The sequence below is a fragment of the Manacus vitellinus genome, unplaced genomic scaffold (assembly GCF_001715985.3).
Source record: "Manacus vitellinus isolate BGI_N305 unplaced genomic scaffold, ASM171598v3 scaffold_0_pilon, whole genome shotgun sequence".
NCBI classification, from domain to species: Eukaryota; Metazoa; Chordata; class Aves; order Passeriformes; family Pipridae; genus Manacus; species Manacus vitellinus.
Window position 1 is genome coordinate 36,273,522 of NW_021938789.1, and position 15,289 is coordinate 36,288,810.

General features: G+C 37.2%; 1 protein-coding gene across 1 annotated transcript; it reads left to right on the top strand.

The window, feature by feature from the left end:
- Nucleotide 1: 1 nt before the first annotated feature.
- PPID (peptidylprolyl isomerase D) lies at nucleotides 2–15,117 on the top strand (the record flags this gene model as incomplete). Its single annotated transcript, XM_018071228.2, has 10 exons — nucleotides 2–68; nucleotides 1,161–1,301; nucleotides 1,746–1,852; nucleotides 6,505–6,693; nucleotides 7,453–7,575; nucleotides 9,163–9,269; nucleotides 11,816–11,957; nucleotides 14,141–14,227; nucleotides 14,306–14,348; nucleotides 14,891–15,117. Coding segments are annotated over 10 exons (1,095 nt in total), but the record flags the coding sequence as incomplete, so codon positions are not given.
- Between the last annotated feature and the right edge of the window lie 172 nt (nucleotides 15,118–15,289).

The window sequence follows — 15,289 nt, forward strand, 5'->3', positions numbered from 1 at the left end:
GCCCGTTCCATTCCGGGCTCCAAGCCCTGGGACCTGCCGCGGCGTGGCGAGTCGTACCTGGCTGCTGGGTGGGCAGTGGAGTCTGCGGGACTGAAAGCTCAGGGCAGTACGGCAGCCCTGGTACTCTTGGCATCGCCAGTGCTGCCAGAGGTCATTCGGAAATCTGGGCAAACGGTCAAAAACATGGAAGCTGAGGAAATACTTGGAAGTGTAGGTTTTCAAAATATGCCCGGGATTGAGGCTGACTAAATTTTGTCGGGATATTGCTTCTCATTTATTCATTCTGCTATTCAAAGGAATAGAAGAAAGTCTCTAGGATGATTTGCCTTTTATTGACTTTCAATTGTCTAATTTGTTTTCGTTCCTGTATTAATTAGAATTAATGTATTTACATTTAGCTTCCGGTAGAGTGAAGTTATGTTAATTAATTGACTGTGAGGCTGATGAGAAAACAGGAGCATCAAGTGATGGCAGCTGCTGGGAGTGAGAAGTAGCTTCCCTGGGAAGCCAGTTTGTGAAGGGATAAGAATTTTGCACAGAATCCATTTATTGACTATTACAGGATGTGTTACCTGCTCAGGTTTCATGTCCTTCGGTTAAAACGTGGCATGTTTTGGAATTAATGTTTATTACTGTGTCTTAGTAAAATTCAGGTTTAAGAGATAGAGGAGTAGGGTTGGTATATGTGTTTGGCATAAGCTTTTTGTTCAAATAAAGGTCTACACAAAACAGTCTTTCTTATATTTCATCTACTTTTGCTTGAACAAGCTACATGTATATGTTAAATTAGACATAAAATAAGTGTGCATATTAAAATACATGATTTGGCTTTGGTATATCTGTGTGTGATTTTCCATACACATTTTTTTGGCAGAAAATGCATTCAGCATTTTCATTAGTTTTTGGTGGAATCTGTCTCTATTCTTCCTACATTATTCTTGACAGAATGGAATCCATTGTTGGTAATAACCTTGCTAAAAGCCCAGTATAACTGCCAGCAATTGCCATGGAGCAGCCCCCCAAGTGGAAATTTAATAGTCATGTAAATAAAATGATAAAGTTAGAAACATTAATTTCTTTTGACATATAATGCTCAACACATCACTGTGCCAAGGACAAGACTTAAAAAAATATGTCTCATTCTCTCTTTGTCATTTCAGTTGGACGCATTGTCTTTGAATTATTTGCTGACATTGTACCTAAAACTGCTGAGAATTTCCGTGCGTTATGTACAGGAGAAAAAGGAACAGGGCCTACCACTGGAAAACCTCTCCATTATAAAGGATGTCCTTTCCACAGGAGTAAGTTCTATGAAGCCCTCTGTTTTCCTATCGGTAACAAGTTATCTACCATGAGTATTTGAAATAGTGTTAAATAATATTTCAAGGACTTGTTTAAGAAATAACTTGACTGAAAGTTTTTGACTTTTTGATCCTCCTAATGGCTAGATGTTCTTACCCTGCACTGACAATAGTAAATTATAAATTTACCAATAAGTTAGTAATAGTAAAACTAGTTTATTCTGAGTTGTAAACAGGTTGAAATGAATTTCAGGTAAAGGTTGAAATATCAAGTGATATCCACAAAATTGAAGGAGTACTTAGTGGACACTTGATAAATAAATAAAAGGTGGGTTTTGGGCTTTTTTAGGTGCTGGTGACAAGGATTGCTCTTCATCTCTGAATTGTTTCTCTTCGTGCCTTCCCTGCCTTGGTGATACATTTTATATTTATTTTATTTTACAGTTATTAAGCAGTTTATGGTCCAGGGTGGAGATTTCTCAAACCAAAATGGCACAGGTGGAGAAAGTATATATGGTGAAAAATTTGAAGATGAAAACTTTCATTATAAGGTACTCTATTGAAAATATTATTGTATTCAGTTGGTGAAGTTTTATTTTTCTTCAAGGTCAGAATTAGTGCTTTTTAGTCCAAATTTAGTGTATTTTTAAGCAATGGAAAGAATGCAGCAAAACAGCCCCAAATTAGTTGATCATTCATGAATGTGGAACAAATACATGTAGGAATACATACAAAAAGAGGTCAGCCTTGTTAAAACAAAGAACTGTAGTTTTACTTTTCTTCTTAATTGCACCATCAGAAATTAATTTTAAACAGTAGTTCTCCTTTAAGTAAGGGTATTATTTTAAAAGAGTGGCAAATTTTGTTACTCTGAAGCATCTGCAATATCTTAGCATTAATTGGATTTTATGCTTTTTTCATACACTAATAATATTCATAAGATTAGATGTGAGAAATACTTTTCTTAAGAAGTGGGAAATCCATGGTAGATTGCAGAATTAATCTAAAGGAAAATTTAAAAGAAAGCGTTTTCATTACTATAGTTATTTTCAATGATATGGCAAGTAAAAGTTTATATATAGCTTTTATTCAACCAAAACGTTGGGAAAATGTCCTGTGAACAAAGCAAGCTTTTGAAAGGTCTGGATTTGAGAACTTCATTTAAAGAGATCACAGAATGGTTTGGGTTGGAAGGGGCCTTAAAGATCATCTGGTTCCAACCCCCCTGCCACAGGCAGGGACACCTTTTTTTAGACCAGGTTGCTCAAAGCCCCATCTGACCTTAAACGTTTCCATCTTGAACACCAAACATGAACATCCAGACTTGAACATTCAAAGATACTGGGTTTCATGTCAGAAATTCCTGCCTCTCCCATTACTTACCACTGTTTCATAACTAGCAACCATTAGTGTGTCCCAGAAGCAGTTTTGTCAGCCCCGCTGCAGGAAGAGAGGAGGGAGCTGTGCTGCAAGAGTTCTGCACATGATTCTAAATCTTCATCCACAAAATCAACATCTGGTGACACCAGGGAGACTGCATGTGTGTATGCTTTACACACACAAGTGTTCCTGTCAGCATATCTGTGTACCTTAAGCCTATAATTTATACAGCATTTGAAGATCTCCAAATTTAAGTATTACCTGTACACCATGACTTACATTTTTTGGCTAGCAGTCAGGTATTCTGGAGAAAAGTGGCAACAATAATAATTGTTCTGAGGGTTCATCTGTGGTCTCAGCTGTACATAAAGGGCTGTGTGACTGGAAAAAGCCCCCTGTGCTTGAACTATCAGTAACTGTGGTTTGAACCTGGGTAGGAGTACTACTTGGAAAAAACAAAAATAACATGTTCTGCAAGTATCCCTTACAACAGCCAGGACACCTGCTGCTGTAGGAGTAACAGTTCTCAGCATTCGCTTTAGCTGTTTTCATATCATGTTATGTGTGATAGCATATGAGAGACTCCTCAACAACACTGACTGAAAAATGTAACAGGAGTTAAAGCAAAGCCTTAATTGCAATTGTGCCTGCCTCCAAACTATTTTAGGAAAAGAAAATATGACAGTCCTTTAATCAGACATCAAAATCCTTTACCAAGTTCACAGAACCACAGAATCAGTTAAGTTGGAAAACACCTTTGAGATCATGGAGTTCAACCCCTGACCGAACAACATCTTGTCAATTAGATGATAATGTCACAACTAGTCGTTTCTCGAATGCCTCTAGGGATAGTGACTCCATCACTTCCCTGGGCAGTCCATTCCCATGTTTCACAACCCTTTCTGTGAAGAAACTCCTCCTGACCTGAACCTCCCCTGGTGCAACTTGAGGCCATTTTCTCTTGTCCTGCCACTAGTTGCCTGGGAGAAGAGACCAGCCCCCACCTTGCTTTCAGGTAGTTGTAGAGAGTGATAAGGTCACCCCTGAATCTCCTTTTCTCCAGGCTAAACAACCCCAACTCCCTCAGCCGCTCCTCAGAGGACTTATAGGACTTAGATTTCGAGCCATAGTTGGAAATGTGTCTCCAGTATTCATCATAAAGATAATTACAGTTGTGAGAGGTGTTTTCTGAACTCTTGACACTTGCTAAGGTGGTGCCCATAGCACTACTTTGAAAAGTTACTCTTTTGGATTGGTCCTTGTCACAGGATCTCTAGCTCCCTGAGAAGCAGACTGTCATCATTACTTTTTTGGTTGTTCTTTGAGATCTGGAGGTAATTTTGAACATGATGCAAATGATCCCCATTTCTGTACTTCTCTGACTGCTCAGCTATAACAAATGTTGTCAAAGTGCCAGAGATGAGTTTAGGAACTCATGAGGATCTTGTACAGAGTCTGGGAGTTTGATTCCTGTTATCTGTTTGCCAAGTATTGTTAGGTTTTTAGTGGGAGTTAAATGCCTCTACTACATAGAAATCCACTGGATCTTGCACTTAATCTAGCAGTCCTGCAAGGTGTTCTCTACCTGCTGTCTCGGACAACAGTGAATTGTTTTGTTGATGCTTCGAGGACACTGGAGCAGTTTATTCTTGTCTTGTTTGCATGGTTTGTTGTAAATTGCAGTAAACTGCAAGACTTTCGTCAGTAGTCCCCTTACACATCTCAGATCAATCCCACTAGGCTTTTTTTGGTGTCACTTCTCCAGCTGATGGATCTCCTGTTGTGGAACACCCAACTTACCAAGCATAGTTACCATGGTATAGTTTTGCAAACCTTGAATCTGTCAGAGAATCTGATTTTTATCCTGACTTTTTTGCTTGCTTAATGAACTTGCAGAATGATAGCAGAAACAGTCATGGGAAAGACACTGTATCTGCAGTGTTTTTCAAAACACTCATGGTAAGAAAATGCATGAATGACAACAGTTTTGTTTATAAATAAAGACGCTCATCACAGAACTAATGTTGAGAGTTGGTCCCAAATGAAGTGGGATTGCAGTAAGTGTGAAGACCGAAGCTACCAGATTCCTGTCTGTAACCTTCCATCTTGTCCCCCGATCTTTACAGACAAAAGTTAAACCTGAAGGTGTAAGGCAATGCCAGAACTTACTGTTACTTGGCTTTTTGTTTACAAACCATTGCTGTCTAGCATTAGCTGTAATTGTAGGGGGGTGGGAGGGCAGAGGGAAAGGTAAGATTTACAGGTCTTGGGCAGTGAATCAGTGACCAGCCTCAAATGGTATTTGCAAAACTCTTCTGTGGGGGAACCATTCTTTAACTTGTTTGCCAGCAAGTACAATGCAAAATGTCAGATACTTCTTTTGGAGGCCACATTCCTGCAACGCTCTGTTCCTACCAGATGCCTTCTCTTGCTGTGGAATACACGCTTCTCTCTGTTGTTTGCCATCTGTGACTCTCAGGGTGAGTTTCAAGGTTAGAACAAAGTCAGGATTCCAGTAGATTTCTGTTGGCTAGGTGCCAATCTAGCTCTCAGCTGTACAATCTTTTCCCAGAGTTCCTAAACTACATTGTGATTAAAAGATTCAGACTCATGGTACCTTATGACCAGATGAAGAGCTTAGGCAAGGAGTTCTCCCTGCCACCATGGAAGTCCAAACACTGTATGGGAAAACAATTTTCAACAGGTTCTTCAAACCAGTTGAGAATATAGGGACAAACCAAGTGCTTAAATACAGCTGTCTCAGACTGTTGTCTCAAACTAGTCAACCTCCCACCGAGCTTTGAGGTGTGCCTCACAGCAGTTTCTGTTTCCATACCCTCTGTGCTGTCATACTTTTTCTTTCCACTCCCCTCCTCCCCACAGTATCAAATTTCATAGGAATACCAAAGCACGCACACTTTAGACATGTACCAATGCCTTGGTATGACATACTGACTTACATTAAACAGAATTCCTTGCACTTAGTAACTGGATCAACTTGGAGAGAATAAAATCTTAATGGCTGTATCATGCCAGTTAAATGAGATATCACAACACATATGAAAAGTACATTTTTTGTAGTACAAGTGAAAATGAAATAATCTGTGAGATGGAACAAGATAATTCTTATTTCCAAAAAGGAAAAAGTACTTGTGGGAAACAAGATAAACAGTATCATCTCATATTAGGCTGTTTAATAATCTTTTTTAGTTTGTGGCCTGGCAGCATGAGCCAAAATAATTAGATGGTTAAAAATCCCAACAGATTAAAAACTCTGTCTCCAGGAAAGTGAAGGAGATTAAAAAAAACCCAACAAAACGCTACCCTGTAAATAACAAAGACCACAGTCCTCTAAACTCCACTGTTTTGCAATATAGTTTGTGTAAGTAGCCCTTATAAAATTAACAGTACTTAGCCATCTTGGCAGTGTAACATTAAAACTAGTTTAAGTGGTGTTTAGCTTTGTTTTTGGAGGCCAGTAGTCTTGAATAATCCAGTGAGGAATTTCATGTGTCTGAGGTGATGTCTAAACCCTGCAGCTGGGCAGGGGGCCCCGTGTAGAAGCAGTGGAAAGGTGTTAAAGCATCAAATCACATGTGGCTGTGCTTGCTAGATTGGTGGGGGGGCAAATAAAGACTGAGTATTTGCCCTCTTCAGTCTGATAGGTAAAATTAGTTGCTAACTGTATGTAACTGTCTGGGTTACCAAGTTGTTGCTATGGCTGTCCTTGCTATATATATGAACAGCTTTACAGAATCTTATGCATGGTTTTCTAACAGATCTTTCATATATGTTGACTGTGATTTTTTTTTCCCCAATGCAGCATGATAAACCAGGTCTGCTGAGCATGGCAAATGCAGGACCTGGTACTAATGGCTCTCAGTTCTTTATTACAACTGTGCCTACTTCTCACCTGGATGGGAAACATGTGGTGTTTGGCCAAGTGATCAAAGGAATGGGTGTAGTTAAAATACTCGAAAACGTTGAAGTAAAAGGAGAAAATCCTGCTAAGGTAAACAAAATGCAAAGCACTGAGGGATGATGTTTATTATTCCATTGTACGATGCATATTCATTTCTTTTAAATGCTTGGTGTAATGTTTAAAAGTATTAAATGTTAGACAGCTGTTTCTGCTAACAGTGTTAATTTCCATTTTACTGTTCTTGTTAAGAGGCTTTTGTTCTTACACTCTAAATTTCCCCTGCACAAACAGTTTATTCTTCAACACAGCTGGGAGGGTGGAAGCCTTTGCTAGAAGTGTAGGATGGGTGATGAAATTAAAAGGTGGAATTCACAACCCTACCTTCTTATAAATTTTGTGTCAGAAGTCGTGTTTCTGAAAAAGCAATCAGTATGTAGGTCATGTCAGTTTGTGGGTGTTTGAAAAATTAATACTTCTGTAACTTTAAAAGACTTACTTGGCAGTTGAAGAAAGAACCATCGTCTCTAATGTAGTAGAACTTCCATGTCTTGTGTTTTGCTGTAGCTCAGCTTGTTGTCAGTTCCTCTTCCAGCCTCTCTGTGAAGCGTGGGTTTGGTGTTCTTGGAATGCTGCTCCTCTGAGCACAACACTTAGTGTGATAAAAGCCTTTTGATGAGGATAGGCTAATGATGTGATGGGCTTCTGAGACAAATGCACCCAAACAACAGATGAAAAAGCCTTTTTACTGAATTTCAAAAAATTTCAGAGAGCACTCAGAAGTTATGGCTTTTTTTTTTTTTTTAAATTGTCTTAATAAGCAGTACTGCTATTTACACTTTATTTTTTCAGTTGTGTGTCATTGCCGATTGTGGAGAGCTAAAGGAAGGAGATGACTGGGGAATTGTTCCCCAAGATGGATCTGGAGATGCTCATCCAGATTTTCCTGAAGATTCAGATATAGACTTGAAAGATGTAAGTATTTTTCTTCTTAGGTATTTTACAGAAAGCAAGACTTGTAGGTAGTTACATGGTGTCTCTGATGATGTTCATTAAGCTTTTTTCCTTAAGAATGGATTAAAGTCCTGATTAAACAGTAGTATTGTATTTTAGGAAAGAGAATGCTGTGGAGGGGATTGTTATCTCTTTTTTTCAGTGCTAATTGCAGCCGATTTTTTTCCCCCGTAACTAAAACCTCATTTACTTACAATTGTCACACTTTTTTTTTCTATTCTTGGTTTCTTTTTACTTTTGTTTGTGCTGTAGTGTCAAATTGCAATTACTAGAACTCCATCCTGCGGATGACTAATTTAATGTTGTACCTAAACACTTTTTCTGTGCAATATTTTAAACAACCATCTTTAAACAGACTTTGCCTCACTTCCTAGAAATTTTTCCTAGAAAACAGATTTTTACTGCATCAGAGCTAGTCATTCTCAGTTCCCAGTAGTTGTTTGCTTTTCAAATTGTTCAAACTGAAGGAAAGTCTATGGTTGGAATTTAGGGAGCAGACTGGTGAAAGCAGCTCATCTGCAGGATTTTACTCTTATCATGAAAGCGAACTAGACAAACTGTGTAAGTCAAACAGTGATTTGTGAGAGAGGAAAAAAGGGAGCTGCATGTATAGATTGCAAATACAGAATTACAAAATAGAATAGTAAAATCTCATTACAGTTAGAAAACAGGAACTCCTTGTATCTGGCTGTTGAGAAGCATTTCAGCTTGTGGAAATGTTTTTGGATAGCATTTGATGTGGTGCAGAATTGAAATTGGCAGGTGTCTGCGTCCTTTAACTTTAAACTTGTTCATATAAACCAACTACAGAAACCATGGTGACATTGGTCTCACTCTGTTCTCTTCAAGGTCATTATTTCTAGTAGGGTAGAAGTGTAAACTGATAGTATTACAAATGGCAATATATACATTTGACAGAGCTTAAGACAACTGTGTTACAGGCAGCAGTAATTACAGACTGTTTATTGCCACTGGAAAAGTAACTTCACAGAAGTGTATATGAGTCTGGAAATAGAAATGATGGATTTGATAAAGACAAGCAGTTGTTCTTTTTCTCCCTCCATGGTTATTTTAAGTGTTTAGGGAGAAGGAAAATTGTGTTGATATGAGTTCCTAGTTTAAGAGGGTGCAGATTTCATGTGACTGATACCATTTTGAGAAGCAGATAATATTTTCTCAAGAATAGGCAATCTTGGTTGAATACTTTGATTGTTAGCATATCTTCTTTTCTTTAAATAATGAATATGTGGGTAACAGCATTTAGGAGGAAGAGCTGAACTGCTATGTTGTCTCTGGTATTTTCTCACCTTTCATAGTGTAGAAAACCCACTAGGAATTTAATCTTTGAGACATTTGTGTTTCATAAAGTAGATAATATTATAGAAGTGGTTTGAAGCTGGTATTTGTCTAAAATTGGAGTATTTCTATTCTAAGGTTTTATAATTGTTGAAGGAAGATGGATGTGGGATCCTACTGTTAAGCATTAGTTACTTCAAGACTTCTTTCATAAACACATTCATACTGTATATTTCCCATCTATTTTATTAGGTTGACAAGATTGTGGCCATAGCAGAAGACACAAAGAATATAGGAAATACTTTCTTCAAATCGCAAAATTGGGCAATGGCAGCTAAAAAATATAGTAAAAGTTTACGGTAAGGCTATCATCACTCAATCAGATAGTTCCTGTAACCTAAATTAATACTGCTATGAAGCAATGATTTGTGCATTTAAAAAGTGCCTGTTGCATTGCTCTTCTCTTTTTTATATAAAGAGCCCTCTGAATCTGGAAAACACCTGGTTGATTTTTGGCTACTTACGTAGGTCTTCTGCTGATTGCTATGTAAGAGCTATAGGCAGAAGTATTGTTTCTAACTGACTAAATAGTCCTTTTTTAACACTCTTGCTGTGGTGGTGCATAACTGGGAAGAAAAGAACAATAGTATACAGAATAGTTAATGGATAGCAAAGGAGGGAGATACTTTTTCTCTGATTTCTAAAGAGCAGTAAGTTTAGGAAATCGGTAAGTTCAAAAGACAAATGTGATTCTTATCCATTCATTACTGTTTTTATTCTGAGGCTCCATACCATCATCCTGACTCCATGTATAATTCAGACTTGCTTTCAAAATCATGGTCTTTCTGCTTTTATTTCCATACTGCTCCTTTCTTCTTTCCAAGCTTTTTGCTTTCAGTATATGAACATCTCTTAAAAATAAACTGACCTTTGTCCCTGCCTTCTTAATGATCATTGGTAACTAGTATAATGATAAGGAAAGAAAAAAATTCAGGCATACGTAGTGCTTCAGCAGAGTTTTTAAGTGACTGGGTTTCAAATAAATTATGTCTTTCTGAAGCATAAAATGAATTCCTTAATTGCAGATATTAACCCAAGATGCAGTGTCTCCCACTGCCCTCAAAAGGCCCATCATAGACCAACACAAACCTTGAAGCAAATAGGATTTCTGTGCAAACCTTTTGGAAGTCATATATAAAGAAGGCTGGAATGGATCTTTAAGGATCTTTGTGTTGTATCTGTCTATTTTCTCCCCCCATACTTTGGTAAATACCAGGTATAATTATGCCATCCCTTACTATTAGTTGTCTTGCTCACTTTTAAGCACACCCAGTGAAGGCTCTTCCAGTTTGATCCTCTTAAGTGCTTATTTTTCCTTGTAGAAAGCATAGTAACTTTTCTAGACTAAACAAATCTGATCATTCCAACTCTTCTTTAGGGGGCCATACTTTTGTGGACACTCTGTTATTGTATCTTAAAATCTAATACTTCATGTAGGAATGGTGGACTTTAGCTGGCACTTTGCCAGAACTGATAGGAATAGAATAGCTCTTACCAGGGTGTCTCCAATGGCACATGTACAATTCGCCTAGCACACCATGGCTTTCTCTTTTTACCAATAGTAACCATTGTAGCCCCCTGTTCTTTTTCTTGTTTTATTGCTTCTTAGCCTTTTTTTTAAGTTTGTATGTATGAATTTAAACCTTTTTTGTAAAAAAAATCATTACTTCCTGTTGTCTCCCTTGATACTCATCTTACTAATTTCTTTGACTTGGAAGCTCTAATTTTGTTACCAGAATGGTTGCAGCCTTTGATGTTTTGGTGTGATTTATAAATATTATATTTGTGTTTTCTTTGTTTTGAACATAATACCGATTTGTGTTCCATTTCTCCTTACTTTTTTTTACTCTTTTCTCTCTCTTCTGTTTCTCATCTTTTGCATAATTCCCAGCAAGTGGAAAAAATCACTGGAACTACTTCTAATTCACTTTTTAAGTATTACTTATTTCTGTGATCCAAAGTTATATACAAACCATGTAACACTCAAAAGACAGAGCATGCAAAATTGAACTTACACAGGCATTGATCTGCAAAGGCTGCATCAATCATGGCGTGCTTAAAATGTGAATGTATGCAAGCACATGATTTTTATTTTTTTAAATAAAAGCTACTGAAGTTCTATTAAGTAGGCCATTAAAGAGTTGAGACTTCTGTATCCACAACAGACCTTTGCCACTTGAAATAAAAACCAGACAGCTGTAGTACATTGTAATTAATGAGATACAGTTTGCCTGTCAGTTTGCTTTTGTAAGAGAAATGCAGTAACTGCTGTGGCTTAATCTTGAACAAGTATCAGTTTTGAAGTTCAGGAAAAAAGTCATAAAGGAAAACAGTGGGAAGAAGGTGGTGTTACTAATGCTCATAAAACCATATTCCTGTACAAAGTAGAGTTACCTTCAGATTTTAACCATAAATGCCTAAGCTAATTAAAATATTACTGAGGGAACTGGAGATGAAGCTTTCCATGAATGTGGAAGGTGCAGCAGTGGTGTTGATTTTTTGGCTCTGATGAGCAACATGGTTTTTGATAATAAACTTACTGAAATAAATTCTAACAGTTTCCTGCTGTCTAGAATAGTACATTTGTCTAAGAAAATGCTGCTAGTACATGCTAGCAGCATGGAGGACTAGGAATTACAGGAAAACATTCACCAGTGAGTTGATCTTTTTCATCAGGGTGGGTTTTATGTATTTAGTTTAATAAACATTTGTAATAGTGGAATTGAAGCTGCTTTAGAAATAGTAGTTTGGATAGGCCAGTTTGCACATATCTGTGGAAAGATAGACAAGGAAGTTGAAAGTTGCAACACTAATACATGTTCTATGTGAATCTGTTTTTCTGCAGGTATGTAGAAGCTTCTGAAGCAGTGGCAGAGGAGGCAGACAAACCAAAGTTGAAGACTGTTGCTTTGACCTGTGTTTTAAACATTGGCGCTTGTAAACTAAAACTGTCAGACTGGCAGGGAGCCATTGAGAGCTGTTCAGAGGTAAATTTAATATTTAGCATTTTGATTAACATTTGGCCTAAATAGAAAAGGTAGACTGAAACTGCAAAGCTTTTTTAAGGAGTCTTCTGACAAGCTTACGATTTGAAAGTAAACAAAGTAGAAGCTCATTGTGAAGTTATTACTAGCTTTCCAGTATGTGGCTTTTTAAAAAGATTTTGAAATTGAAATGAATCATTAAACAAAGGAAAGAGGGCTGTTTCTTACTGTCATTGTCAGTTTGGTTTGCAGAACAAAGAGTTAAACTGTCTTCACTGAAAGGGGAGTACTTTTCTCTGGAAGACTACTATGAGCAAAATGTTCTACTTGCTTTTAGATTTGATGGTGTCATATTTTATTCATGAAAGTGACTTTTCTAACTAAGTAACTAACCTTTCAGGTAGGCTTAGTGGTGAAAAAAGTGAATAGGAAAAAAGAAAGAAGGTAATATAAATATGGAAAACCACTAGAATTGAAAAAAAAAGGATACAGTGAGAACTTAGTAAATTTAAGGAAACTTTAAATACTTTAGTAAAACTCTGAAATTTTGAAGGAAACAGAGGAAAGAACGCTCTTATCTGTTAGCAGAGGATCCTGAGCAGCATCTCCTAGCGCTTCATGCTGAAAGCAGGAGTCTCAGCTAATCTGTGCGAGAGCTCATTAGAGAGCTGGCTTGCTTTCTAACCTGCTGATGGTGTTACCACATGGAAAACTTTCATGAACCTATATTCACAATGGACAAATGAGGAATGAGGAAAGAAAAAAGAAGAAAACTGTGTAATGTGATACCTGTCACTGAGAAAATGGTAAAAATTAAAACAACAATTTAAGTGTTACAGATAGAAATTATTAATCATAATACTTGCCATTGTGGGAAGACAATCACACTTCCTTTATTTTTGAGATTAAATAATTGTTGGATATAGACAACTCCATAGCTGTAATAGACTTCTGAAAGGGATTTAGCTTATGTGTCACAATGTATCAATGTTTTAATTAGAGCACCAGTTTCCTAAAATTAGCTACTAAAGTTCTAGGTAATTGTTAGTGAGAAACTATACACTTTTATGATTTCTTAAGGCCCATAGGAATTTAAATTAACAACCTGTAAAACATGCATTTGTTGGTGTAAATAAGGAATTATGAGCAGCTGAGCCTGTTCAAACAAACCTTGCCTTGAAATAGTTGTAAGCACAATGGTCGAGGTAAAACCAAAGAATGCTACCTATGTGTATTCAACACAGACCCCTAATTCTTGACACAGGAGAGAGAGGCTGAAGGCTTTATAGCAGACTGATCAGGGAGAGTGCCTGGAGTAACACTTCCTTTGTATTAACAGCCAATACTGATGTGATTTAAAAAATAAGGATGTGTTGTCTAATGTTTATAATCCACATTAATGATTTAAAGTGAATAAATTAAATTAATAAAGTGACACATTTCTGTGAAGACATTCCCTCTAATCACTGAGAAACTATATTCTTTAAAACACTGTAGAACTAACTGCAGGAAGAATGTGATTTTCACAGGCAAGGTAACTGCTAGCTAGCCAAATTAACTGAGGTATTTTGAAAAAATAATCGAAGTAATCAAATAGTGGAACAATCTCTTTGTATTTCCTATTTTGATATTGTCATATTAGAGCTGGCACATACACATTATCGAAAACATTAATCTCAAAAAAGGCGTAATGACTGGAACTTGGCAAGGTTCCTGAAGCATGATGAAATGGATTGCCTGCATGTGTCTTTCTAGCCTACAGGGAAAAAAAGCTTTACAGGAAATCTGTGTTTTATTTATGATGTCATTTGAGGTTTTTTTGGTGTGAAGGAAGGAGCTGCAATATAGAGTTGTATGGTGAGACTCAAGGTTAGGATAATTTGAACTGCAGCAGCTCCTCAGCCTTGACAGCTAGCTATATATACACACACACAGCTGTTCCATTTTAGCCTCCTGTGTGCTCATCCTTCACAAAAGACCACTTTTGGTGCAGTGGTATTGAAGCCGCTTAGCTAGATATTCAGTGTGCTGCATTACAGCATTCCTTTTTATACAGTTAATGTTTTGACAGTTTACCCTCAAACCAACTGGGAAGATTGTCTGCTGGTGTGAATTTTGCCATTTGTGGAGATGGGAGGCTGTGAAGTATAAGAAATGTTAATGTGACAATTTTATTAAATTTACAGGCTCTTAAAATAGATCCTGCAAATACTAAAGCTCTCTACAGACGGGCCCAAGGATGGCAGGGAATAAAAGATCTCGATCAGGCATTGGTAATGATCACCTTTTTTTTTTTCCTTAAATCTAAAAATTTCATCAGACCATTAATTTATATTTCTCTTTTATTGAAGGCTGATCTTAAAAAGGCTCATGAAATAGCCCCTGAAGACAAAGGTAAAATAAAACTGTTTCGTCATAAAATCTGTTAAGAATTTAACAAAGTATGCAGGGTAGTATTTAGTAGGAATTTATACCAGCGTGATGCCTAAAATGCTGGCTTCTTAAACACTGATGTATTGAGCACAAAGCCCACTGAGGTGGAAAACCTGGTTTTATACAGCAAGTGATGCTTCTGTTGCACTGGAACACCTGCTTATGTAGGTCAACAGCATTCCTCTTGAACCATGTCCCTATCTCTCAGGGCTCTTACTAGCTTAGTTTCCTGGTCAAAGTGGGTGAGATTTTTAGCTCATAAATTCTGTGTCGGCACCAATACTGTGCTTGCTATACACTCCTCTACGTGGTGACCTTACCAGATAACACAGGATCAGGGACAAGGCTTTTTGCTGCTACTATCTGACCTAATCCAAGGTTGAATGCAGTTTTATTAAATGAAATAACGTAAGTTCGCTCCAGCATTGTGACCTGGTCTTAACCTATTAGGAGACCTAATGTAAGTGATTACTGTAACTGTCATGATTTTTCTTTTTAATCAGCTATCCAGACAGAAACACTCAAAATCAAGCAGAAGATAAAAGCCCAAAAGGAGAAAGAGAAAGCAGCTTATGCTAAAATGTTTGCTTGATTTTTTTCCTAAACATTTAAATCTATGCACTAACTCATGCAAAAGGATAAACGGAGCTGCTTCTTTCATTTGCTCTCTGCTGCAGTTTTCAGTGTTTACAACACAAAAAGTCTAATAATAAAGACAAACTATTCAAAGATGTTGTGGTTTTCTTTTTTTTTTTTCAGCTTGTGTTTTGCAACTCAGTACTGGTTGTGTTTTCCCAGCTTAATAATGCTTCCTAAGAAGCACCTTACACTAAGACGATTTAGGCATTTTCTTAGTAGAGTTTTTATTAGAGAAGGCCTGATTTCTTGTAAGGAATAAAAAT